At 39.1% G+C, this 27829-nt stretch overlaps 1 protein-coding gene across 1 annotated transcript in view; it reads right to left on the reverse strand.

The window, feature by feature from the left end:
* LOC143853253 (uncharacterized) overlaps positions 1-27829 on the reverse strand; it is a 45822-nt gene that overhangs the window by 12601 nt on the left and 5392 nt on the right. Inside the window, exons 4-20 of the mRNA XM_077362980.1 lie at positions 24581-24697; positions 24289-24435; positions 23289-23941; positions 22063-22184; positions 21865-21956; positions 21425-21647; positions 21043-21106; positions 17774-17922; positions 17552-17622; positions 17287-17460; positions 17059-17130; positions 14954-15055; positions 14774-14863; positions 7915-7990; positions 7719-7815; positions 7541-7610; positions 7172-7351 (exon numbers count right to left, since the gene is read on the reverse strand). Coding sequence (XP_077219095.1) covers positions 7172-7351; positions 7541-7610; positions 7719-7815; positions 7915-7990; positions 14774-14863; positions 14954-15055; positions 17059-17130; positions 17287-17460; positions 17552-17622; positions 17774-17922; positions 21043-21106; positions 21425-21647; positions 21865-21956; positions 22063-22184; positions 23289-23941; positions 24289-24435; positions 24581-24697 — 2499 coding nt within the window. The remainder of the gene's footprint in view (positions 1-7171; positions 7352-7540; positions 7611-7718; positions 7816-7914; positions 7991-14773; positions 14864-14953; positions 15056-17058; positions 17131-17286; positions 17461-17551; positions 17623-17773; positions 17923-21042; positions 21107-21424; positions 21648-21864; positions 21957-22062; positions 22185-23288; positions 23942-24288; positions 24436-24580; positions 24698-27829) is intronic.

Raw genomic sequence — 27829 nt, forward strand, 5'->3', positions numbered from 1 at the left:
TGAGTGTAATTCCAAAGAACAAGCATCCTAGTATCCTCTGAGAATTAAACATGCCTGACAAACTTTCGTGGTGGAGACTATCTGATAAGTGAACTTGTCATCGTAATCCTTATTTAATTTGCACAAAACATTGAAGAATACCGAATAAAGAAACAGTAACTGAAAGCATGAAAGTTCCAAGGTTAGTTTTGAAGGTTTTTAGATTAAATTTTTTGGGCCCATTTTCTTGTCTAGGAGATGCTTGCATCTTCATCTTTTACTACCATCAACTTCACTTAATAGAGAGAATCCACTGGAAGACTCTAAAAAGACCTCTGTGATTAAAAATCAATAGTGAACTAGAGAACTAAGACTAACATCTGAAGTCACTTTTCATTTCCTGAAGAGCAATCAAGACTCCACGAATCCCATCAAAGAACCACTGATTTGTTTCTGTCCACAAGAGTCTAGATGACAACAATGTGGACAACAAACTAAAAAAAAAAAGGAGCTCCTCTCTAAAGGTGTCCATCAGCTCTGTCATATGTCCATCAAAGATCGGGGAAATCTCATTGCACACCAATGCAGAATTAACCTCTAAGTTCTAGAAGCCAACGAACAATGTAGAAAAGTACGCTCGTGGACATATGACGCTCGTGAACAATGTAGAAAAGTACGCTCGAAACCCTTCAGTCTGCAACACGTTCAAAGTATTTATCTTATTTCATAGTCGAAAATATCTCCGATTTTTTCAAAATATGGCAATTTTATTGCAATATTTTGATAACATGACAAACCTTCAAAATAATCCCAAGATTAAAAAAACATCGCGATAGAGTTCTGAACTGGAGGGCGTCCTTCCAAAAAAAGGATGAAAGGGAGCCCCTATTGGTTGTAAATCACCAATGTGCATTTAATGTCCTTTGAATTTTCAACCCATTTAATGCACGTGCACTTGAAAAAGATAGCTTTTGATACCCTTTATTATGACTTTTTCGTCGACTTCTCTTCCTTTAGAACTAGTCCCCCCTCATTAATGCACATTGGTGATTTACTACCAATGGGGTGCCCTTTCATCCTTTTTTTGCAAGGGGGCCCTTCAGTTCATAACTCCTCTTTTCATTTTATTAATTTTACAATAATTTTTGTTTCTCCTAAAATTATATATTTTTAAATATTACATTTTTCCGTTTTTTTATACAACCTTGAAAATAGTAAAAAAAAAAGAAGAGGAGAAAAATCTCCAAAGATATACACTTCCCGATAAATTCAGCAGGGCAAATATTTGTGACTATGCCTTATATAAGATTACAGTCAACATAAGGCACTTAATTCTGAAGGGGATGGCAGACTTCCCACCCATTTTTTTGCAAGGAAAGAAAGATCTCATCGAGAAGACAACACGAGCTTCGATCGGCTAAACCCTAGAATCCTCATCTCTTAGCGAAGGGAAAAACTCATCAAGGACACGCAACTGTTGAAGAAGACTAGTGGACTCACTGCAAACGAGATACTCGATTGAATGTCTATGAGAATCTAGGTTTTGTAAAGGGAAAAGGGACCGTGTAGGTAAGCTGACAAACCAAAAATGTAATTGGACAAGCAATGGCTGGGCCTACCTATTGGAATATGTAACTTGCCTAAGGGCATTTAGGACTTTGTACATCCCTTTATGTTTTAGTATAAAGATATGAGTCAGGGGGAGATAACCCTAACTCATTCTATTTTGTCTGTCTAAACTTTCGTCTAACATGGTATCAGAGCCTTAGGGTTTTCTGATCCCTAGGGTTTTCTATCAGCCTCCATCTTCTCCGCCACCCCCCACCGCTGCGAAACCCAACTCCGGGCCAAGTTTCATCCGAGGCATACCGACACGCTGTCTTTTTCCTCCGAGCCGAAGGCACCAGGCCCTCCGTCCCTCACGAACCACGCTTCTCCTCCCGCCACCCTACTCCTCCCCCGCGCAGCAACCCCTAAAACATTTTCCACAAGGCGGAAATTATTTTCCAAGAACGAGGATTTGCCCCTCGCCCCAAATTATTTTCCCACCAAGTTGGAAATCTTTTTCCAGGACCGAGGATTTGCCCCCCCCCCCCCCCCCTCCCAAATTTTCCAGGAAAATATTTTCTCACCAACTTGGAAAACCTTTTCCAGGACCGAGGATCTGCACCCCCTCAAAATTTTCCAGAAAATATTTTCCGACCCCCCCCCCCCCCCCCCACACACACACACACAAAAATCACTTTCCTGGAAATAAGTTTCAAGGGCTGTGTTTCGCCTCGCACTAGAATTTTGTTTTTTTCCAGCCCCCAATTCACAGGTCTGCTGGTAAGCCTCACACCCCAAGTTTTTCAAGCCCCATCATTTTTCCTCCTCTCCCTTTCATCCATTGGTAAACCCTACCACTCTTTTCTCCCTGTTATTATATGTTAAATCTTCATCTCTTACTCTTACCCTACTTTGATTCTCGTTTGTCTTTGCGGCTCCTCTCTGTGCCTCACGGCTTCCCTCTTGTCGAGCTTCGTCGATGCCCGTCATTCTTGGAGCCGCGTCTAGCTTTCTTGGCATATCCTAGTTTGCCCACCTGTTTTGTTATCTCCTGTTATTCGTCTTGGTTTGGATTGTCTGTTTCTTTCTTGCTTATTGTTATGGAGGAGGTGCTTGACAATCCTTCCACAGGAGTGGCTCCTGATGTTCGTCCGACACCCTCTTTGGCATCTTCTTCGTCATCATCTCTCTCTGTGGATGGATCATTCCCACATATCACTACTGTTAAGTTGGATGGGGCAAACTACGTTACCTGGAAAGCAGACGTCGAGAAGTATCTTATTGCCCGTGGGAAAGCCCACGTCATTCGTCGTGATCCTCCTCCTACGACGGATCCCACCTTTGATCGATGGGAACAGGAGGACGCTCTTGTTTGTACCCTTCTGTGGCAGAGTATGGCCCCTCACGTCTCTGGGCCCTTGATGCGTCTGCCTACTGCGAAACGGATCTGGGATCAGGTTACTCTTCTTTACTCTGGCGTGGCAAACATTAGTCGGATCTGCTCTACCTATTCCGAGTAGATGCGTTTCCGCCATGGTGATCTTCCTCTTGCCACCCATTACAGCCAATTCGTTGGCCTCTGTCAGCAGCTTGATGTTTACATGCCGCTTACCACGGATCTCACAGAGGCTGCCCGTCAGAGGAATCAGATCCGTGTTGTGCAGTACCTTGAGAGTTTGGGTCCAGAGTACATGCATCTTCGTCAGCAGATTATCGGTTCTGGCGCTATTCCTTCCCTTACTGAGGTTTACTCCTGCATCCAGCAGTGCTCTCCTGGTGATCCAATGATATCTGTTCCTATTGATGGTTCTGCTCTCGCGACCTATGATGGCAGTACTCGCCCGCCTCGTGGTGGAGCCTCCTCTGGTCGTGGCCGTGCCGGCCGTGGTGGTGGTCGTTATGGTGGTGGACGTGGCCGTTCTTTTTGCACTCACTGTCAACGCGAGGGACATTATATTGACCATTGATATACCCTGCATCCCGAGCTTCGTCAGGCACGCTCGGCTCACATGGGTGCTACTACTGCTTCGGCTTCAGCTTGCGCTCCCTCTGCTTCTGTTCCTGCACCAGCTGATTCCACCTATACATTATCCCGTGCCGATAATGAGGAGTTCCAGCGTCTGCGGCTCAATTCTCGTCCTCCCTCTGCAGGTTTCGCCCAGCTAGGTAGTTCACCCACTACCCTTCTATCTAGCTCAGGGTCATGGATCATTGACTCTGGCGCATCCAATCACCTGACTGGTAACTCTTCTCAGCTTCATTCTTTTCGCTCTTTCTCGTCTCCTTCTCACTCTATCACCCTTGTTGATGGGTCCACTACACCTATCACTGGCGTTGGTCATATCTCCCCTCATCCTGCTCTTACCTTATCTTCTGTTTTATGTGTACCAAAATCACCATTTAGTTTACTTTCAGTTAGCCAAATTACTAAATCTCTTCACTGTTCTGTCTCATTTTTCCCATCTTACTGTTTATTTCAGGATCTCTCGACTGGGAAGACGATTGGAACGAGTCGTGAGGTAGATGGACTCTATCGTCTTGACTGCCGGCCGCCTACTGTCTTACATAGCTCTGTGGATACATTTCAGTGGCATTGTCGCCTGGGGCATCCTTCACTTCAGCGGCTGCAGCAGACTTCTCTGGTTCCCGGACCTTTTTCTAGTTTTCAGTGCGAGTCCTGTGAACTCGGGAAGCACCGTCGTGTGTCGTTTCCGTCCCGGATCATTAGTCGAGTGTCTAGTCCTTTTGAATTAGTCCATTCTGATGTATGGGGACCCTCTAGGGTCGCGTCTACTACTGGCTTTCGGTATTTTATTGTGTTTATTGATGACTTCTTACACATGACCTGGTTATATTTATTGAAGAGTCAATCCGACGTGTTCTTTGCTTTTCGCACATTTCATTCTGAAATTAAGAATCAATATAATTGCAATATTAAATGTCTTCGTACTGACAATGCTAGAGAATATTTTTCTGATACTAATGGCTTTCAATCCTATCTCTCCCAACATGGGATTTTACATCAGTCTTCATGTGCGTACACCTCTCAACAGAATGGTGTTACTGAGAGGAAACTTCGTTATTTGCTTGAAGTAGGTCGCACTCTTCTTTTTCAGATGGGTGTTCCTAAGGCATATTGGAGTGATGCCCTTCTCACGGCGTGTTTCTTAGTAAATCGCCTTCCTTCCTCTGTCTTAGAGGGTGCCTCTTCTTTCGAGATTTTATCTCCTAGTAAGGAACAATTTCCTGTGACACCTCGTGTATTTGGATGCCTTTGTTTTATTCATCACCTTGGACCTGGCCGTGACAAACTCGATTTCCGGTCTGAGCGTTGTCTTTCTGGGGTATTCCCGTACGCAGAAAGGCTATCGTTGTTATAGCCCTCGTCTGCGTCGCTGGTTTGTCTCAGCCGATGTTACGTTCTTTGAGTCTGAGGCATTCTTCCAACATGACGCGGCATCTTTCACCCCTTCTCTCAAGTCCGAGGTCTCGCTTCCCTTACCAGATCTACCTACTTCTCTTCCGTCATCTCCTATTTCCGTGCAGCCAGCTTCTGCAGCTTCTACTTCTTCTGCCACGTTGGAGAAGCCAGCTCCACCTAAAATTACACAGCAGTATCAGAGGCACCAAGTTACAGATAGGTCTCTTCTACCTCCTCTCGCACAATCATCTTCTGAGCCGATGATCCCTCTCTCCCGCTCTCAGGTATCTTCTCTTCCGCCTTCCTCTGTTGTTTCTGATTCTCCTATTGCATCTCGTACGAGATCCCGTTCCACTGCACATCCTATTTCGAGTTTTGTTTCTTATGATAAGCTCACCAGTACCTTCCAGAGCTTTGTTTCCTCCTTGTCTTCTATGTCTTTACCACAGTCAGTGGCTGAGGCTCTTGACCATCCTGGCTGGCGTGATGCTATGAACCTATAAATGGGCGCTCTTCATAGTAATGATACATGGGATCTGGTTTCTCTACCCCCTGGTGCCCGTCCTGTTGGTTGTCGGTGGGTTTTCTCCATCAAATACCTCCCTGATGGTACTGTCGAGCGCTTAAAAGCACGGTTAGTCGCGAAAGGATACACTCAGACTTTTGGTGTTGACTACACTGAGACCTTCAGTCCCGTTGCGAAAATTCCCTCTGTCTGTGTGCTCCTGTCTCTTGCTGTTAATCATAGCTGGCCCCTTCATCAACTGGATGTGAAGAATGCCTTCATGGCGACCTGACTGAGGAGGTGTATATGGAGCAACCACCAGGGTCTGTTGCTCAGGAGGAGACTTCCTCCTACGTGTCGCCTACGCAAGTCACTCTATGGCCTCAAACAATCTCCGCGTGCGTGGTTTGGGAGATTCAGTGAGGCAGTCATGCGCTTTGGCATGAAACAATGCGCAGTGGATCACTCAGTCTTCAGTTATCACTCTTCAGCTGGGTGTATTTTGTTGATAGTTTATGTGGATGACATAATCATCACAGGGAGCAATTCACAAGGTATACAACGTTTGAAAACCTTCTTGCAAAAGGAATTCTCTACTAAGGATTTGGGTCAGCTCAGGTATTTCTTGGGGATAGAGGTTGCTCGTTCTTCTAGAGGCTTGTTCCTATCACAGAGAAAGTATGTCTTGGACTTGCTAAAAGAAACAGGCAATCTTGGAGTTAAACCAGCTTCTGCACCCATGGATCCTAATGTGAAACTCGTTCCAGAAGAAGGAGAGTTGTTGGAGGATCCTGGCAGGTATCGCAGGCTTGTCGGTAAACTTATATATCTCACGGTTACTCGGCCAGATATTTCATATGCTGTTGGAGTTGTCAGTCAGTATATAAGCTCTCCACGTACTTCTCACTGGGCAGCGGTGACACAGATTCTCAAGTATTTGAAAGGGGCTCCAGGGAAGGGATTGATGTTCAAAAGACATGGCCATATGAAAGTTGAAGGCTTCTCTGATGCAGATTGGGCTGGATCCCCAGCAGATAGACGGTCCACCACTGAGTATTGTACATTTGTAGGTGGCAATCTTGTTTCATGGAAGAGTAAGAAGCAGGATGTTATAGCTAAGTCCAGTGCAGAGGCTGAATACAGGGCAATGGCACAGACAAGCACGGAACTTATTTGGCTACGTTCACTTCTTTCTGAAATTGGCTTCATTTCATCTTCTCCTTCGCAGCTTTATTGCGACAACAAAGCTGCAATATATATTGCCAACAATCCAGTCTTCCATGAGCGCACCAAGCATATTGAAGTGGATTGTCATTTTATCCGTCAAAGAATCCAGAAAAGAGAGATTTGCACTGTGTTTACTCGGTCAGGGGGCCAATTAGCTGATATGTTTACAAAGTCCTTAAATAAGTCAAAATTGAGTGATATATGTAACAAGCTAGGAATGTATGATATCTACATTCCAGCTTGAGGGGGAGTGTTGGAATATGTAACTTGCCTCAGGGCATTTAGGACTTTGTACATCCCTTTATGTTTTAGTATAAAGATATGAGTCAGGGGGAGATAACCCTAACTCATTCTATTTTGTCTGTCTAAACTTTCGTCTAACACTACCAAACAAATTACGGCCAGATACTACTAGACATAAGCATTTTACAAAGAGAATAAATGCATTTGAATAACATGAGATGCACTCAGAATAGGGATAAGCATTACACCTTTGTCAGCTGTCCTTTGCAGAACAACTCTGGCCTTTGCAAAGGAAGCATCACCAATTCCTTCAATGTGTCCTTCACATTTTCTAAGGCTCCAATGTCATCAAAAGTAACTCCTATATCACTAGGCGGAATAACATCAGCCAAAAGTCTCTTCTCAAATTCATTCTCAGTGGCTACATCCTGAAAAAAATCAAGGTCAAAAGCATACAATAAATAAAAATCGATTAGTTCCTATTACCTTAAAGTGCCAAACATAATTATTTCAAGGAAGCCATCTTTTTCGACCAAATTACAAAACTTAAATAACAGATTTAAAACAGTAAATGCCTAGTGCCACTACACCATAAAGAGAAAAATTATCAAGATAACCTTAAGTGATTTCTTCAAAATTTTGGAGTCACTTTGGCTTGTTTGTAGAATATCAAGTCCATACTTGATGCTGTCACATTAGTCATAGAAGATAATGTTAACAGGATAGCATCAGAGCTACACGAATTTGGAATTTTCAAATGTATTAGAAGATGGTATTCAAGAAGACCAGAATAACCTTTCACTGGAAACAACAATCTTAGCATCTCTGGCCAAAGTTCCAGCATTATCCATAAGGTGATAACTCAGAGCCCAACCAACTACCTTGTCTGCACCTGTAACATAAGCCACACAGCAAAGAAAATGAAGTAAATTGGACAAGTAACTTTTACACTTTTACGCGGCAACGTTAGGTGGCTATTAAGGGTACTGACTTTCATTTGTAAGTGCTTGGTCTTTTATGCATATTGTTTCAAGGTCACTGCATTCCAATCCAGACCGCTTTAAAGCCTGAAAACATGAAGTAGGATAGATGCCAACTTAATTCAAAATGAAAATATTTGTAATTGCCATGAATTCAACAACAAACCTATCAGAATAATACAGAAAGAATTAAACTAGCAGCTAGGTATGCAAGGCTCTGATGAGTCTGCATTAGCTATAGAGCATGATACTTCCAGTGAGGGAAAATGAAAAGGACAGAAAGGGAAACTCAAGTATGATTCTGGTCAATTTGGCTATTATGGATGGATATTATTGTCAAGATCCACACAATGTCGCATACCATTTGAGCCCCCGTGTTGGCTAAGCATCAGCTACCTTATAGATTCCTCAAGAACATAAAAAAAAAAGAGCACCAAAACAGGAAGATATACTAAAAATTATCCAACAGTTTTTCAAAATAAAATTGAAAAAAATCCACGAAAAATAATGAGTCCTTTTGCTCAAGCAAGGACAGAACAAATCATAATCCCATCAAAAGAGATCAGTCAGTAGAGGAATTCTCTTCCTTTTTAATTTTGCCGCCTTCATAATTAATATCCGAATTTGACTGGAGCTCACTCCAATCAATTCCTTCAGAATTCTTCTTGAAGGGTTCTATTGCATCAAGTTTTCCGTGCAAGCTAGTTTACGATCCACTCTTTAAACCGCGTGCATCATGGTGAAAAAGAAAAAAATCCAACCACTATGGCACTACAGAATATGAAATCGACACCCAAGTTTGGAGTCAATTACAAGATCGGGTAGCAATTAATTAGTGAGTATATACTATTGCGTCTTGCGTTTAGACTTGTCGCAGTTGAGAAATATACTTTCTAGAAGCTAGAGAGAAATTGTTTTGTGAAACAAAGTGAAACCGTTATATGATTAATTACATACATAAAAGAATTCAGTTTAAGCAGAAAAATTCAAAGCTAGCACATTGGTTATTGATGCGTAGAAGAAATTTTGTAGATTAGGAGACTTCAACCAACACAGTGGTATGACATAAAAATATAAGAAGAGACAAATGTAATCACTTGCATAGGTTTTAAGCTAGCGTAATTAAAGCTAGTGTACCCCATAAACTAACTTGTCTAATTATTACACACCTGTCAACATTCCTCCCCAGAACCCATCCTCCGATTGGCAGCATCTTAGTCATCAATTCCGTTTCGTTCGTTGTTTCGTTTAGGTCAGTGGAACGGAATATTTCGGCATTTTGGCCGTTTCGGCATTTCGTTTCGGAAAAGATGGTACGACCGAAGAATTTTCTTTTTTTCTTTTTAATAGTTAGATTTTTTTTAAAAATCCAAAAACATGAAAAATTGCTAAAAGTTTGAAGAACAGGGTCATCATCTATCCTCTAGAACTCAATCCATCATAACATCAAGGTTGTAAAGATCCAACATTTAAAGGAAAATCACTATCAGATGAAATGCTTGTGTTAGACCGGTGCCTGACTAGATGAAAAAAAACTAAGAGATCAAATTATGAGATTTTTTTACCGAACTTTTGGGATTTAATAATGTTTGGACATGTTCGCAACAAATTTTACATGCATGAAAAAGATAATCACACAAAAAATGAATTGAAATCAAATTTCCCTCTTTAGTGAGAAGAGGTTTAATTACTTTTGGTAGGGATCGTACACTTCCGTTAATTACATTTCTTGAAGAAAGAAAATACATCTAATTATCCATCAAGAGGTTCCCTATTTAATTATCCTCCAGAAAGATTTGATTTTTGTCAACAGATCTTTTCAGATGAAATTTCTTTGTCATAGGGACTTTCTTCATTTTTCTTTAGGGAGGCGTCATCTTTATCGTCTTTCTCCTCCAAGAGAAAGGTCTTCTCCTTTTAACGAGTCTCAGAGAAGAGATCCTAAAGGGACCTTTAGAGAGTCTCTGGAAAGAGATTCTAAATGGATTTTCTCCATCCTTCTCATGAAAGAAAAATGTCTTCAACAATGGAAGCCTGAACCTTTTCTATAGAACCATTTCGGCCTTGGTCCCAATTCAATACTAAACAAGTACGAAGTAATTGAATACTTGTGTAATAAATGTAATAAATTCCTCGAATTGGTTTGCCATTTCTATAAAGGATATAATTTTCAAGTCGGAATTTCACATTATCCCTTTCTTGCAATAGATCATGAGGAAAAAGTGTTGCTAAATTGATACCATCAGCTATTTCATATGTGACTACGGGTCAAACTGAAACAAAATACTTTTTCTTGGTAGGTGTGATCCGTTGGACATAGTTCCAATTTTTTAATTTTTTTTATTCCTTAGAATTTTTTTTCCCATTCCTGGTGGTATCAAGATGCCGCTGTGCTGGGAGATCTTATCTGTCTCTCCAGGAAAATGGATATCTCCAGAAAAGATTTTCAGTTCAATCCTTTTTTTTCTCTCCACTCGGACTAATCCACCTACGCGGCGCGAAATTATAGAAGATCTCCTTTAAGATCAAACAATTCCATCGAATTGAGTATGATTGTATGTGTGATAGCATCTACTATACCAGGAATATCAATGAACCCAATTATTGCAATTGCTCAGGATACCCTCTTTTAGCTTCTAGGGTCTATTTCTTAGTTCAAGATCCCTCTTACTAACTGGAATAAAAGAATGAGTAGATTTGTTCCGCCCTTTTGGGGAAACCGCCGTCTTTATCTTTTGGGGGGAAACCACTGTCTTTCTCATCTTTCTCCTAGAAGAGAAAGGGCTTCTCCTTTTAAAGAGTCTTTGAGAAGAAATCCTAGGGGGACATTTAGAAAGTCCCTGGAAGAGACTTTAAAGGGATTTTCTTCATCCTTCTCATGAAGGAGAAAGGCCTTTTTTTCTTTTGTGGGGAAACCGTCGTCTTTATCTTTTGGGAGGAAACCGCCATCTTTATCATCTTTTCTCCTGAAAGAGAAAGATCTTCTCCCTTTAAGGATTCTATGGGAAGAGATCCTAAAGGGATCTTTAGAAAGTCCCTTGAATAGACTCTAAAGGGATTTTCTTCATCCTCTCTATGAAAGAGAAAGGTCTTCTTCCCCGAAGAAAATCTGCAAAAGAAAGAAAGAAGGAAGAAGGAAAAAGAAAATTGTTAGCCAAATCTTTTCTCAGCTTTCTCCCTCTCTTTCTTCTGTTTCTCCTTTCGTGTAGCCTTTTCGCCCTAGAAGATCCGATCATTTGCTGAAGGATCTTCACCAAGGAAGCAGGATTCGTACCTGGAGTTGGGAATTCGCGAATCCGAACCGTGATTCGATTCGAATCCCCGATTCTAGGGAACCCCGATTCCCAATTTTGGGAAACCCCGATTCCCAGCTGATTCCCTGCGAATCCCCAGCGAATCCCAACTCCCCAGTGATTCCCCGACGAATCCCCATCGAATCCCCGTCGACTCTCTAGCAAACCCACGATTCCCGCTTCCCACCATCCCAGGAGCCTTCGATTCCCGCTTTTGAATCCCGCTTTCGATTCCCGCCTTGGCAACCTTGATCTTCGCTCTATTTATAGAGTTCTTTTAAAGTGGTTAGGCAACTGCCACCTTACCACTTATCTCTCAACTTCACGATCTCCACTTCCTCTTTTGTGGGGAGTTATGTAACTCCCTCCCTTTTGAAAAGTGGATCACTCATCTCTTCCTTTTACAAGAGTTATTTTGCTCTATAAAATTTAGGGATTTCTTTTCCTTTAGTCGTGAGCTCCTTTTTATTTTAACTTTTATGTTTATCCTTTTAAGGCAAAACATGATGCGTAACCATCCCTTTTCTCTCTCTTCTTATTTTAATATGGGATTTTAGTATTACGCCCTTTTTGTGAAATTTCGAGTCCAATAATTGCCCTCTCAAGTTTTGTAAGTGGAAGAGTTATGAGGCTTGCAAGACTTGATTTTGATATAAGGGTATTTTAGTAATTTCCCATTTCCTTGGCTCGAAGGTATTATTCTGTAACCACCCCTTTTCTCTAGGGTTGCAACTCGGGTACGGCGGGTCAGGTTTTCAAGAACCCTACCCTACCAGAGAAACTATCTCGGGCCGGATTGGGTCGGGTTTTTTTTGGAAAACCCACGATTCGTAAACCCGGCCCTGCCCGAGATAGTTTCTCGGGCTGGGTCGGGTCGGGTTTTTCGACATTATCGCCCTTAACATGCTTGTAAATGTCATTTTCTCCGTGAAGAGGAATGGGAAGGCCACCAATTATGCTATGGAGAGCTGTGAATTTATACAAATGGGAGTAGAAAGCACCTCAAACACTCAAACATCAACCTCAAAAATTACTATAAAAACAGGCAAAAGAAAAGCTAACATGTGAACTGAGACAATAAGCTATTGCAAGTACTAAAGCTGCTTCATTACATAGACATGTGCAATTGTGCTTGTGTGCAGATGCTATTCAAATCCTTTTGTTCATCCTTTTTGTTGTTCAGGGTGAGCTCTAGTATCAATTACACCGCATTTAAGGGAGGTTTCTCCAATTGAAGGTGGGTTTCAAGGGTGAAAGAACACAGAAATTTCAACTACAAGACCCTTTAGTAAGACAATTCTTGTAAATCAGTTATGCTATGGAGGGCTTAGTGATCTTTGAATGAGTAGCGTGAGATCTAGAACCATTCGGTTGAAATTATCTGCTGAACCATAGGTTTAAAAACTCTATGCATACATATCAGTCAACACTAACAGTAATGGCATGAAGCTCAGTAGTGTTTGTATCAAAACAACTAAGTAGTGTTTGTATCATAACCGAATGGACAATAAGCTGCTGATTTAACTTCCAAACAAATGTCCACTAATGGTTAATATTAACTAGTTTAAGACTCTTTTTTTATCATAGTTTAACTGTTGTGTTCATTTCCACAAACATTTAACGGTCGTGAGATGCATTCCAGGTGTAACGATCAACCAGAGAAGAATTACATGTAAAACTCCACATTATAATTGGCACCAACATTGAACAGACTCAAGATCCTCAATTTTCTAAATTCCAACCCAATAATGATAAAACACCAAACCGAGAGCTCCTTGCACAGATCTACAGATCTTGCATTGTAACAGGAATTTAGAATTGTACTTGATCGCCAAGGGGGAGGGGAGACGACGAAGTCGTCACCGGGAACTTCATTCCAACGACAAGGCGGTCTTTTACTCTCTGGATCTCCGACTCCTAGTTCTAATCTCAGGATTTGAAACTCAAGATCCCAGAGACGTTCAGAAACAAATCGTATTTTCTTTCCTTTAAAAAATTTGTTAGGAAATCTAAGCAGAAACACTACAAAACAGAGAAATTACCATTATCCCTACTTACCTACTTATCTACGTTCAGAAACAGATCGTTTTTTCATTCTTTTCAAAGCCCTAATACACAGCTTCACAAAAAAATGAAAATTTGTTATGAAATCTCAGCAGAACTCTACATAACGGAGAAATTATCAAAACCATACCAATGAATCTCAAATAAACAAAAGAGAGTGGTCTATTGGAGATGTGATTTCGATCAAAAAAAGCAGAGGAATGAATCACGCTAGTGAGGGAGGGCTAGAAAGCCAGGATAGGATATCTCTCAGTGGGGAGTTGAGAGAGAGAGAGAGAGAGAGAGAGAGAGAGAGAGAGAGAAATACGTTATGTGAGATTTTATATGATGAAAGCCTATGCGTCGTGTAACTTCTCGTTTTCCACTTTCCCGTCTTTCCTCTTCCCCATTTCCCTCATATAAATTATTATAATAGCTTTAAAAAACAAAAAAAATGCGGGCAAGAAATGCGGGTCGGGTTTTTTCGCTTTAAACCCGACCCTACCCTAGAATCACACAGGCTTTTAAAACTTAAACCCAACCCTACCCGAGACCCGGTCATTTTGAACCCAACCCATGTTTTTTTCGGGTCGGGTAAAACCAGACCCAAGTTGCAACCCTACTTTTCTCTCTTCTTATTTTAATAAGGGATTTTACTATTATGCCATTTTTGTAAAATTTAGAGTCCAACAGGGCATGATAGAATTTATGAATTTTTAAAATTAGAAAAATACTCCACTCTTTGGAAGTTAAGATTTTGAACAAGGAAGATCCCCCGTGAACGGATTAGTTACCATTAGCAGGAGAGAAGTGATGCTTTAGCCATTCCTAACATCAGGATTAGGTGACTTTTTCTTTTTTTTTTGGCAGGGGCGTGGGTGGGGGGGGGGGGGGGGGGGATGTTGATGCGAGGCGGTACGTCCTCCTTTTGTATGCTTTCTTCTCTTATCAATAAAGTTTAAGGTACCAGTCCGAGCTCCTAGATAAATTCCGGGTTAAAAAAATATCTTTTCAAGGACAATGGTAAGAAAAAATTATCGAGCTTCAGCACATCCATGATCATCTTAACAAACCAAGGAATTCCAAACGTTCGGCAACCCTCCTAGTAAACCTCCTAGGTAAATTTAAGGTAGCGGCCCAAGTTCCTAGATAAATTTCAGGTTAAAAAAGATATTTTCAAGGATAATGGAAAGAAAAAATTATCGAGATTCAGCACATCTCTCACCATCTTAACAAACCTAGAAATCTCAAAAGTTCGGCAACCCTCCTGGGTTAAAGCATGACCACGGAAGCATAGAGGAGTTCAGCAAACCTTAGAAGTTTGTGTTTATTTCTAAGACCATTTCGACATTACTGTCACTTTTTCATGCAATTGGTTACTTGTATGCAATTCATGAAGCAACTGGTACTCATTTACATGTGAAGACAAAACAAAATTGATTCATAACATCAGAATATCTATATGTGTGTGTGAAGCAATCATAGTTGGGACGATCAATAATATAATCTGGAGCAATGGTGTGTTGCAACTTACAGAGCGAATGTTAAGAATATTTGACTTTCCTTTAAGAGTTTCAACATCGCGATCCAATTGCTGTTTCCAATCTAAAAGTATGCTCTCATCCTGTAACAGTTCCTCGAAAAATAAGCTAAAGCTTCTACAAGGGATATAAAACAATAATATCGCAATAGAAACTCAATACACATCTAATACCTGTGGGAGCTGTATATTTATTTTATTTGGGAAAAGTTTACTAAGTTGCTTCATTGTCTTTGGGATTTCTTTGCTCCGTTCATGTAGCCTACTGAGGTTGTCCTGCACAGTACCGAGACAACCATGAATCAAGTACTCTAAGGGGAGTAAGTCACTACACAGGCATCATAATAATGTTCATTCAGTGGTGTGAAGATGATAAGCAACGCGAGCCATTTCCCACACCCCATTTGACGTTGTGAGTGAACACCTCACAAATCTTGTTGCTTTTTATGAAAATTGTGATGAAATAAAATTTTCACGAAAAAAAAGTGAGTAAAAGTGGAGCAAAGACCAATCAATATATGTATGTATGCAAGGAAGACTGATTTGGACAGAGAACATGTGCAAAGCAGAGCATGCAACTGAAGTATATTGATTATACTGGGAAAAATAAGCAGATATGATAACGGCATGCAACTGTAGTAGTGTTTTGGAGAAATATTGTATAACATAAAATGTAGTAGTGTCTTGGCACCAGCTGCCAGATTATACTGGGAACTTTTCCCCTATGAAGCCTTTCATCATTATCTGTTTATTTTGATAATTATTTTTATTATTCAGCGAAAAGTACACATACATAACATATAAAGATACATCAACGATTGACAATGCTATGAAGCATAATGCTAGAGACTAATGTCAATGAAAATGTTAGGTTCAACAAGTAACAATGTAGTTTTTTGGCATCACATGCCAGCTGTATAATTTGTGATATTTTCCCTATCAGAACTCTTGTATGACAATAATTGACAATGCTATGAAGCGAACTACTAAAACACCCACTACCATGACCCAATTAAAAAATAAAGAAATATCAATTAGGAAATTATACAGCAAAAAGAAGCATGTTATTTGTGGGTAGATGGTCCCCCCGCCCCGCTCAGGATTATGCGCCCCCCCTTTTAGTGTGATTTGAGGTCAAAAAACATTAAAGTCTGCCCACAATTCACGTTAAAGGGAGCGCATAGTCCGGGGGGAGGGGGATCATCTCCCTATTTGTGGTGCAAATCATTATCCATCCAACCCGATGTCTTTTCCCTCCAGTTTCTTTAGCGCTTGAGCCATTATGCTCCATGTTTGCTAATGAGGGAAAAGACTAAGATAAAAGATAGAAAAAAACAAACAAACAAGAAAATGCACGGAATGACAAACAAACGGGTTTAATATGAGATCCAGACCCGCCCATATGATGACATGGCCTGAAAATCATTTTCAGAGCCAGCAAAAGAATGGTTAAAAAATGACCAACAGTTCACATTCAAGTCCTAATAGGGGATTGTTGGGAATTTCCTGTCCCAGTGGATTAAATCTACATGATTCCTAGGGCCCACCACCCCAAAAGATGAAGGATCGAGACCATGCTGACATAATTAGCTAGGCCCAAATTAGGCATCTAATGAGCCTCTCGCTGTATAATTCCTAATGAAATTATGATTGATGCTTGAATTAATCCACAACACAAAGTGTTAACGACCAAACCAGTTCAGAAATAAAAATCCATCGCAAGTCAGGATAGAGTCCTATCAAGGGCCCAAAAACAGCAAAAATGTGTAGAAGATCTCCAAGGGAGATCAAACCATACTTCGTTGATATTAATATCCTCATAATCTTAATGCTAACTTATTAATCCCACCTGGCATCGTCACCCAGTGGCCATTTTCTCGGAGACGCACACCAAATTTTTTTTGCGTGTGCTTTCTTTTTTTCCTGTTCTCCCTTCCCATTTTCATAAATAAGTTCAAGATCTCCAAGAGAGGGAAAAAAAAAGTTCAAGATCTCCAAGAGAGACCAAACCATACTGTTGTGGTTTTAACATCAACATATCCTTAATGATAACTTATAATCCCATTCCCAGGTCCTTCCATTGAAAAAAGACCACCAATATTCAGTTGGTGACCTATATGCTCCACTTTCTGTCCCCATACCAAATGATATCATACAGAAGATAAAAACTAACACATTCAGAAATCCAAAATGCATAAGAAGCCCTAGGCTATGACACAAATTAATAAAAATGAAGTGCACATATCCAAACAACTCGGAATACAAATGTTTGGTCATACTGGGAAAGCAAAGTCGAGCAGTGCTGTTTGGTTGCTTCCAAATTTTGTAAAAAGGAGACCACCTGGATGCGACTGCAAAATGAATTATATGTCAGCATGAATAGGGCAGCATTGTATTTCTTAGGCACAAAGGATATTATTTTTTTGAACAAAAGATATTATTCATCGCCAAAAGGAACTTCAATTAGAACTTAAAAAATGAACAACTTAAGAACAGTATTATGGTACCTTTTCCTTACGGTTGTCTATCTGAGTATGTGATCCAATAAAAACCACACCGTCCGGCAAATTTTCAAGCTTACTCTTGATAGTTGAATATGCATCAGAGTTGCTTGCCAAAGACTTCTCTATGTCTTTCACAAACAATATCAATGGACCATTTTTACTCTCAGAACAGGCAACCTGGGAAGAAAATTGCATCAGAAAGCAGAAACTATATAGAAGATTAACAATAAACACATCCGTTGATCCATACAGAAGCCATCATGCACACCTCATACAGTTCATCGATGGCAAATTTGTCAGTGTCCTCACCGCCAGAATTATCGGGACGAAGTAAATCAGCTGAAAAGGAAAATAAAAGAAACTATCCTAACTCCCAACAGTACTGAAGAAGAAAAATAGCAAGATAAAGAAAAAATAAAAGAAAATCTGACGAGAATAGGATTTTTTTTGTCAAACAGAAATAGAATGATGACTAGGCTGAGAGAATCACCGGTGCAATAGAAACCATGAGCTTCTTCACAATGTCCTCCAAGATCGTTACCTTCTGGTATTCGTTTGTCAAATCTAACTCCAACTTTAGGGGATCCATTTACTTCAAATGCAAGGACTACTTTGCCTCGATAGCCATATGTTGGGCCCCTACAAACAACAAAAAGCATAAACCAACAAACATGGGAGATAGGCAAGAACTCAACAAGCAATTATTTTCCAAAGCCTCGTAGATTTACACTGCAACATCATGATGAAATAACTCTTCTAATTTGTTTTATACTCTTGGTAACTAAGAATATTTATGTTCTAAATATCATATATTTACACTGCAATATCATGATGAAATAACTCTTCTAATTTGTTTTATTCTTTTGGTAAATAACACTGTTTATGTTCTAACAAGCATATATATATAGGATAAAGATGGATTATGGTTTTGGATAAAGCCTAGATGAGAATTAGGGCTAAAAATGGACTAGAGATAGAGATTAGGGTTTTGGATGAAAGTTGGATAAAGATTAGGGTTTCCAATAGATGGTTGAGGTGAATTGAGCGTTAAAAAAGGTTAGAGAACAGAATTAGAATTTCATAGGGAAAAGTTGGATGGATTAGGGTTTCAAAGATTTTGAATAGAAGATTTAAGGTTTTGAATAACCAATCTTGGTTTCAAGCATAGATAGTTGCCACTTGCCAGTGCGGGAAGCGAGGGCTCTCCGAAAAGGAGGAAGCGGGAAGCGCAAATGGTTAGGGAAGAGACGAGAAAGCATAAAAGCGAAGCAAACAAGAAGCAAAAAAAAAAAAAAAGCGAAAAAAATTAGGGCGATATTTTTTCAACCCCCCCTCTGTAGGATGATGAGCCCACCCTTTTAACGTGATTTGACGTCAAAAAGCGCCCCCCTTTTAACGTGATTTGACGTCAAAAAGCTTTAAAGTCTGCCCGCAATCGGCAATTCATGTTAAAAAGGGGGGCGCATCATCCGGCGGGGATAGTTGAAAATATCATCTCCCAAAAATTATTGAAAAATATAAAAAATAAATAATTGTAAAAAATAAGCGACAATTAGAAATAAGTTTTAATAATCTATTTTTCAATGTTTGTAAAATTTAAAAGCATGTAAATCCAAGTTTCCGAGTAACATAAACAAATCAAATCTAACCACCATAAACAGATCAAAATTCTAAAAAGCATCAACCATTGATCAAAATATAAAATATCAAAGTTAATACAAAATTTTCTCAAGTCTAGAATAGGCAATTAAATGCTTAATCACTTAAATGATTAAATAACTAATCACTAAAATGAAGAAGCTAACAAACATCACTTTTCGTCTTAATTGAATATAACTACCTGTATACACTAACATTGCAATACACTAAAATGAAGTGTGATTAATAGATAAGTTTTCACTTAAATGTACAATTAATCACTTAAATAAAGTAACTAACTAAAATCACTTAATCTATATAGTAACAAGTATATAAGTACACGACTTTATAACACATCAACATTACATACACATTAAAATAAATTATCTAACTTCTCATAGTGAATTATGGAGAATAACTACTGAACATATACTCTATAAATGATATTTTTCAAAAAAAAAAAAAAAAAAACACAAATAGATTATAATCATATACATATGAAAATGAACATTAAAGTATTGAAGTGTTAAAAGGTTGATTTAGAATTTTAATTTAATCAATGTCTCAACTCAGATTAACTTATTTCTAATTTTTCTTGTGTTTCTTGATTCGTTTCTTCTGCCTCTTCCTGTGATCAATCAATTAAAAACAATTTAATCAATATTCAAAACATCAAAAAATAAAGAAAAACAGAGAATAGGGAAAATAAAAAGAAAACTTTAAATACATACCTCTTCTTATAATTAGTCAATTAAGAATCTCCATAAATACATAGCTATGATTTAATACAAACTTAAAATTTTAAAAATGATAGGATGAAATGAATAAAAAAAAAAAAAAAGAAAATGCACTTCCCACGAATCGGAAACATGCTTCCCCAGTTTTTGGGAAGCATGGTGTTTCCCACTTCCAAAACGCAATTCCTCGGAAGTGCGCTTCCCACCTTCCAGGGGCGTTTCCGGTAACCTTGGTTTTAAGATCTAGGTTCGACCTTCAAGAAAGTATAATTCAAGATCGAGGATGCAATGACTTGGATAAAGAATCAAGAAATAATTCTAAGGCCTCAGATGAGATAACAGAAGGAAATGCCTACAGGTAATAAGAGAATGAGCCTATGACTCCAAGGCCTTAGATCTAATAGCAGAAGGGAGCACTAAAACAAACGACACACGAGGATAGAGAGTTATGGATTTTCGCGATTTACTTCCAATGAAGAATAGAATTACTCCTCTTGAATCTTTGTTTACATATGATTTGATACCATGTAAAAACTCTTGCAACTTGTATGAAAGGAAGCGGATGGAATTCTTAGAGAGAATAGGGAACCCGCATATTTTGTGGGGTTTGTAACTTTGTATTACATTATTTAAAAATCATTACAGCCCTAATCACTCGCTTATATAATGATATAAATTACACTAATCACTGTCATTAGTTAAGTAACAAACCATAACATACTCATGTATCCACGACTTATCTGTGATTTCTAATATATCTCACTCCTCACAAAATCTCCAATCCACCTCCCCAAGCTGGGATTATTCCTTACACACGCATTCCCTACGCTAAGACCAACCCTTCTTTCAGATTTTGCACAACTCTTCACACTTCCAGGTGTTTTAGCTTCTTGCCATCCTCCTTTCCTTCCCATAAAAAGGACCTCTTTGGAGCCACCAATCCTTTTTGCCACTTCTGAAGTATTTTGAGGAAGAAGATCGAGCTCTCGCAACATTGCGCAGTATGATTACTTGTCAACATATGACCAGTCTCTAGTGAACTATAGACTGCATATATCAACTACTACACTTTTTTCCTGCAAAATCACCTCCTTTCTCTTGTACTTGCCAACCAAAAAAGCCATCACCAAAAGCGATAATGGCTAAAGTTCTACTTTGTACACTTAATTTTCTTTAAAAATCAAAGCCTAGGGTTTATTGTTCAAAAAAATTCACACATGATAGGCAACGATCTGCTATTGAACTAAAATTCAATGGCAAACCATGTCAAGAAGAAAGAGTAAGCTGGGTTGAATTAAATCAAATAACTACCATGCACCCAGGGATATAACAGAACTTTCCCGAATGCAAAACAAGATATCAGAAGTAACTGAGCAGAAGATACCTCTGAGCATGGAGAGGAGGAAATCCAGAAGAAGGTGTTGACCCCACATATTTTACTCTATCACCTGAACAAATAAATTTCCACGACTGATATGGGTCAATCAAATTGTATTTCAATTGATGGAATGCAGAAAATACAGCATCAACAAGAAGTTATAAGCATGGTTTTAAATTTCGGCCGAAATACCGATATTTCGGAAAAATCCAGTTTCAATTTCGGAAAATGATATTTTTTTCAAAATTTTACGAATTTCCGAAATTTTGAAACGAATAAAGTTCTTTTTTTCCCGAATGTCAGCCGAAGCCGAAACCGAAACCGAAATTTAAAACCTTGGTTATAAGAGCATGACAGTGATGAAGTGATGAAGTGAGGAATCATGCACCTGTTTTAAATTTGTGGTTCTTGGAAGATGCTGTTGATGTCTCCTGCTTTGGATGAGGCTGCGAATTAAACATAGATGTCCCCACAATATCAGCCTCTACGCTAGAAGTTGGTCTTTTAGGCTGTAGGCTGTCAGCCTGTCCAGTACGTTGCTTAGAAAAAATGCCTGATTTTTCTGTTCTTAGACCTTCCTTAACAGATTCTGCATCCTTTGAAGATATTCCCTAAAATCATATGCAGGTGTTTAAAACAAACTTGAAAAAACATGCAAGTAGTGTCAGCTTCCCAAAATTTAGCTTGAAATCCTGGGCAACAAGAGAAGTGCTAATTGACAAGATAACTTTCCACTGTGAACTTCAAAGCACGCTACTACGATAAATAAAGAAAGTGAAATACTATCTGAAAAGAACAAATTTAAATAGATTGTTCATAGCAGCTTACACCAGGCAACAAGAGAGAATCAATTATAAGCAATCTGGCACCAAAATGCCGAGCAAGTGCCTTTGCCAAGGTTTCCTGATAAATTTCAGATCCTGTAAGACCGTAAGAGACAGTAAGCATAGGCAGGATAAAGGATAAAAGAGATGGATGGCATGAAGTACTGCCATATACCTTAAGATGGAAAATTTGTGGTAATACCTGCTGGACCGGATAATAATATCCGTGGGCTAATAGTAGGGTACTCTGATGTGTATTTTCCAAATTCCTTGCATTTCAGGTGTATATATGAGGCTGAAATCAACACTTTTTTCGTGTACTCACTGTACCAACACAAAAGTCAGAATGGAAAAAAAAAACATACAAGTTCACAATGAAACTAAATCATGATAAATATAAGATCTCAAATGACTACGAATTAATTAGGACAGCAGTCTTTATGAACGATGACAGTTTTTACCACTTTCAAGTTAATATTATAGATCAAAAGACTAATGCAAGGAGCAAAAGAGCATATGCGCTGGTTAAGGTAACTACTCAAGATAGCTAGTGTTGAAATAGAAATCTTCGGAGACATGAGTTCATATAAATTATCTAAAGGTTGGTTTCTGACTAGGAAATTGGCATTCGAGGATACGAAGTTAATTATAATCCTCCATCAGAAGAGACCAAAAAGCATTCCTGGTTCTACTCAAGATGAATGAAAACTACTCCGAAAAATGGAAGAGCATCCTAATCCATGTGTTCTTTTATTATGGAAATAACTAAAATGATCAGCCGGAATATAACCCAGCAAATGGGAGGCCAAATCTTTTTTCCCTCCTATTTTTTTCGTCAAGGAACATATAAAGGAAAACAACCTGCGAAAAATGATTGAAGCAAGGGCATGTGAAAAAGGAAAAGTAAGGTAACTAACAAGAAGTTCCCAAAAGACACCTCAAAGGGACACCAAGAGCAGTCCTTTGCAGGGACTCAAACCGCGTCTGATGTACAGCAAAGTAACCACCATTCAGCTCGGATATGAAAGAAAATGGAGGCATTAAGAATATGAATCAAGTTAGAAAGAACAAGGAATCATCCTCACTTCAAGACACATTCCCAGCCCCTAACATGATCCAAAGAATGTGGATCGGGTTAGTTCTGTGTCAATACAAAATAATAGGATGTTGACATTTGATCATCCTAGAGGCAAAGATCACATCTTAATTTCATTAAAAAATTGACAGGTGGCATTAAATAAATGCTCTCTGCTCTGTTATTCTAAATGAATGCAAACTGGATGCAAAACAACATTTCATTTAATCAATAGCAGAAAGCAGAAATTAAATATTGAAGAACCACAGTAACTATAAATGCAATGAATACACATCCAAAGGAACAACTGGTGGTTTTCAAGAGATAACAAAATACTATATGAAAAATTGCACCTCAAATAGTATGGAAAATCATCAAAGGAGACATCAATATTGCTGCCACTTAGAATCCCTTGATGCAAACTGTCCTTGAAAGCTTGGCATCTGGTCGAGGGCAAAATTGTTGTTGAATCAAAATCCTTGGGAAGTTCCCTCTGCTCATCAAAGGCGTTGAAGATGCTTCCACTCAAATCCAATTCAGAAGGAGATGTTTCAGCAAGCATCCGCAAAAGTGGTCTTAATTCATAATTAGTCCCTGGGATCTTTCTGATTTCTTCGTCAAGACGAGAATCCAAACCAATGCTATCAAGATGGAAGGTTTCGTTGGCAGCAAGGTCGGAAGGTAGGACAACAGAAGCTTTCTCACTAGAAGGAACACTAGCCCCTCCTTTCTGTTCAGCTGACACTTCACAAGTAGAAGGGAGCGTAGGCGTTTCCATTCCCTGTTGGAGGTCCTCACCGTTTTGGGCAGGCGGTGGAAGAACTGATAAATCTTTTCTAAGATTTGATAGAGATGCCAATATTGATGCTCCTGCAACGGCCGAGGGGTCACCTGAACTCGTCTCTAAGTGAATTCCTTTAATAGGAGGATTCAGAGCTTCTGGAATGCTAACTGAAGAAGGAACGGCTTGTGTGGTTAGGTTCTCATCCACAACTTGCTGGAAAATCTGATAATATCTTAAGGAATTGCTTTCCTCGACAGGGGAATGTACAAATATTATAGGAAAAATGAAAGAATGAAGGATTCCCTTGCAAAAAACAGCTTCAAGGGCGCCCCTACTGGTTAATTTCTGCAAAGTGTGGCGCTGAAAAAAGTGGATGGCGCCTAAAAAAGTAGAAAGCGTGTTTACTTTGCAGAAATCAACCAATAAGGGCGCCCTTGAAGCTGATTTTTGCAAGGTCGCCCTTCATTCTAACATTCCTCATATTTTAACTATAAGGACTAGCCATTTATGATAAATGATTGGCATTAAGTATCATATAACCTGCATGAGCAGTTATTATTTAAGGATACATATGCATGTTTTCCAGATGAACTAAAGACCACCTCATCGCCTCCAGTGAGGACGATATTGGAATCTTTCTCAATAGTATTTCCATTTACTCGGACAACACCTTGGCTCCCAGAAATTTCAAGCAACGCAACTGATGCACCTCCACGCTGTACATTTGGACCAGAAACAAGCCAAAAAATCCACATGCACAAAATCATCAGAACAAATATAGTGTTGAAATACTTTCTGTGTGCACTTCCAAGCCAGGTAATCTAGTGTTGCAAACAAATACAAAAACATCCAGCATAGTACCTCTGCAAGTTTCAGTTTACAAAGAACATTACTGACTGATGGGTCCCTTAACCATAAGTTGCAATTCCGGCTATGGCCAACAGTGAAATGAGAACCACAGATAAGCTGGTGAGGATTCTGGACAAAGAAAATAAAAACAGAAAAGAAATAATCAGCAGACAAATACGAATAGACCAGGAAAAAAGAAGAAACCATTAAGGGTCATATATTCCTTGCACGTCCTTGTAACCCAACACAACCGATTCATATTTACATGGAAGACAAGGTTTTTACAAATTGCTATTAAATACACAGAGAAGAGAACTACCACAAACAAAAAGAGTAACAGAAAATATCAAAAGACAAAAGTGCGAGAGAAAAGAATTCATGAAGTAAGAAGCTGAAACTTGGTGATGACTTTTTATAAAGAGCAACCGTAACCAAGAAATTCAGAACAAAAGGTGTGCCTCTATTGATAAATTTCACTAAGATGAAAGCATACATCACTTTTTTTTTTAATGGTGAAAACATACATCACTTGAGTACATAGAAAATCCAAATAAAAAACTGAAAATAATGAGATAATGGGGAGCACCCATAAATAATTCCAAACATAGTTACCTTTAGCCAAGATAATTACTAAAATAAGAACAATAGAACTAGTGAAAAATTCCAAATCCATAAGGTAATGATAGAAGCTTAAACCTGGCAATGACTATTCATAAAAAGCAAAGCAATTGCAACCAAGGAGTTCAGAATATATACTTTTTTATTGAAAATGTGTTGACATTAAAAGAGAAAAAAAATGCCACTCAACAAGTTGAGAAATGCAAAAACCAGATAACAACAAAGAGACTACTAAGGACAAATGTTTCAAGGAGAAGTCACAACCTCAACTTGAACGGTTGCATATTGTGTAAACTGAAAGCGGGAGATGACCTTAGAATGATAAAAGTGTATGCTGATAAAGGCATTAAACTTTTCATTTTGGTGGCCCAACTATTTTGTTTACTTTTCATAAAGCAGTCTAATGGTGTTAAAATCATAGTTGCCAATGCGGAAAGCGAAAGCGAGAAGAAGAGGCTCTCAGGAAGGCAGGAAGCAGGAAGGGTCCGGGGAAGTGGGAAGGGAAGCGACGGGGAAGCACGAGTGGAATCAAGAAAATGATAAAATTTAAAAACAAGTAAATTCCAGTTTCCAACCAACATAAGCAATTGATGAAATAATAGAGAAAATGACAAAATTTAAAAACAAATTCAAGTTTCCAGCCAACATAATCAATTTGATTCCAACCATCATAAATAACATGCAAATGCAATAACAATATTAGACCGCGCATTGGGCAGCCAATAAATTTTTTTCATAAAAATATTAGCTTATCCAATGGGAGAGGGAGAAAATTGAGAGGGCGTAGTGAGGACTGAGGAGGGGATGAGATGTGGCTGAAAAACAGGGAAAAGAATAACTGTACTCAAAACATAATTTTTCTTTTCCCTATTTTTCAGCCACTTAACATCATCTCCTCACTCGTTTCCTCTCATTTTTCTCTTGTTCCCACTCTTTCTACCTCTTTCTCATCACTTGACAGACTTATATTCTCTAAAACAAAATTCATGCTTGCCAAACATGGCCTTAGAGTCTTCAAAAAATCATATATTTTGGGCAAGATCAAACAAGAGATCATGGGGAATCGGACAAGAACCAAAAAAAAAAACAAACAAACAAATCATTCAAAAAAAGGAACAAAAAACAAAGCAAATTGGGGAAACACACTTCACTAAGTTTTGGGAAGCGCGGCATTTTCTGCTTCGGAAAAGCACTTCCCACCTTCCAGAGGCGTTTCCAGTAACTCAGGTTAACATCCTACAATACGCCAAGTAGATATCCCTGGTTATTAGCCTCTTAAAATTCTTTCCAAAGATGTCTTCTTCTCATATTAATGGAGCCATACACAGCTAAGATCAGCCCACGAAAACTGTCATTTCTCCTGTCGCATATAATATATATCTCCTACTTCCACTGCTTCCATAACCAGATTCTCATTGTCCCAAAGAATAATTGCCCCTCTCACATTATCCCTTGCTGGAATGGCTAAATATTCACAATCTTTGCTGCCCGTCTTTTTTTTTGGGTAGGTAAGTTGGGATTGAACCTCCATCCTCCAGGTCGAAGAACAAAAACTTGACCATTGAGCTAGAGGCTCAATCCCTAAAAAGAATTTCCTCGTTCCTATACCATAATGGTCTCTTGGACAAGACCACTTTCGGCCTTCACTTTCCTATCATCTTTTTAACTACATGCTTTGTTTTCCTCTTTCCTACACCTCTGACGTTCCAAGACACAATCTTCATTACTACCTCCCGCATCTCCAACCCCTCACCCCTCTCTAGTTCCCTTTCTGATTGCCAGCTTTCTTCCCACAGTTCAATGAAGATGTCAAATTTCTTATTATCCTCATAAGACTCCTCTTTGATTTCGACATCAGTTCTTTTTCCTTCAACCGCAGTTCATTATCGCCATTGAAGATTCTGACAGCTTCCTCCATTGAAATGTGAAGGATTTGCCGATCTCCAAGATAGAGTAATAGAGTTGTCTGCCTCCCAATCTTCTTCCTCATCAGTTGAATCTTCTCACACTTATAGTAACTTTCCTCATCTGGAGACTTCGCTTTAATGTTTATGCATAGCTTGCATTCCCATTTTTTCACATCACTGTCATCAGAGCTATTGCTACTTCTTCCACTCGACCAGATTTCGGTAGTTAAGGAGTTCAACCCAGTCTCGGCAACATATGATTCTCCAATTCACGAGAACAATAGTTCAATTTGAACCACAATCTCCTCATCCAAAACTTTTCCTCCATCTAAACCAGCATGAGCACCATCCTCCACCCTGCTTCATTTAAATCCAAACGAGGCAGCAACCAATTTCAGTCAGACGACACACCTGTTTTTTAGAATGAAAATCTGCTCCTCCAATCTTTCTCAAGCCATTGAATTTCTGAATCATCCTACAACTCCATCAGTGATTGATACATCGCTTCCCGATAGTCCCTTTCTCTTCAACCAAAAGCTTTCCTTCCGCAGCTTTCCATCAATTCCACAACCTCCATATCTTTTGAGGCATTCAAGTGTCTTGAAGGTCTCCCTTCACGTTCATTCAGTAACCAGACCATGAGTAAATTTAGGTCTGATCTTGGCCTTCAAAGAGTCATTTACAAAACAAGAGGAATCCCTCAAAAGACTCTTTCTTTTCATCAAAGCCTTCTTAG

Source organism: Tasmannia lanceolata, unplaced genomic scaffold (assembly GCF_043159265.1).
Source record: "Tasmannia lanceolata isolate RefF3 unplaced genomic scaffold, GAP_Taslan_0.1 ptg000019l, whole genome shotgun sequence".
Taxonomy (NCBI): Eukaryota; Viridiplantae; Streptophyta; class Magnoliopsida; order Canellales; family Winteraceae; genus Tasmannia; species Tasmannia lanceolata.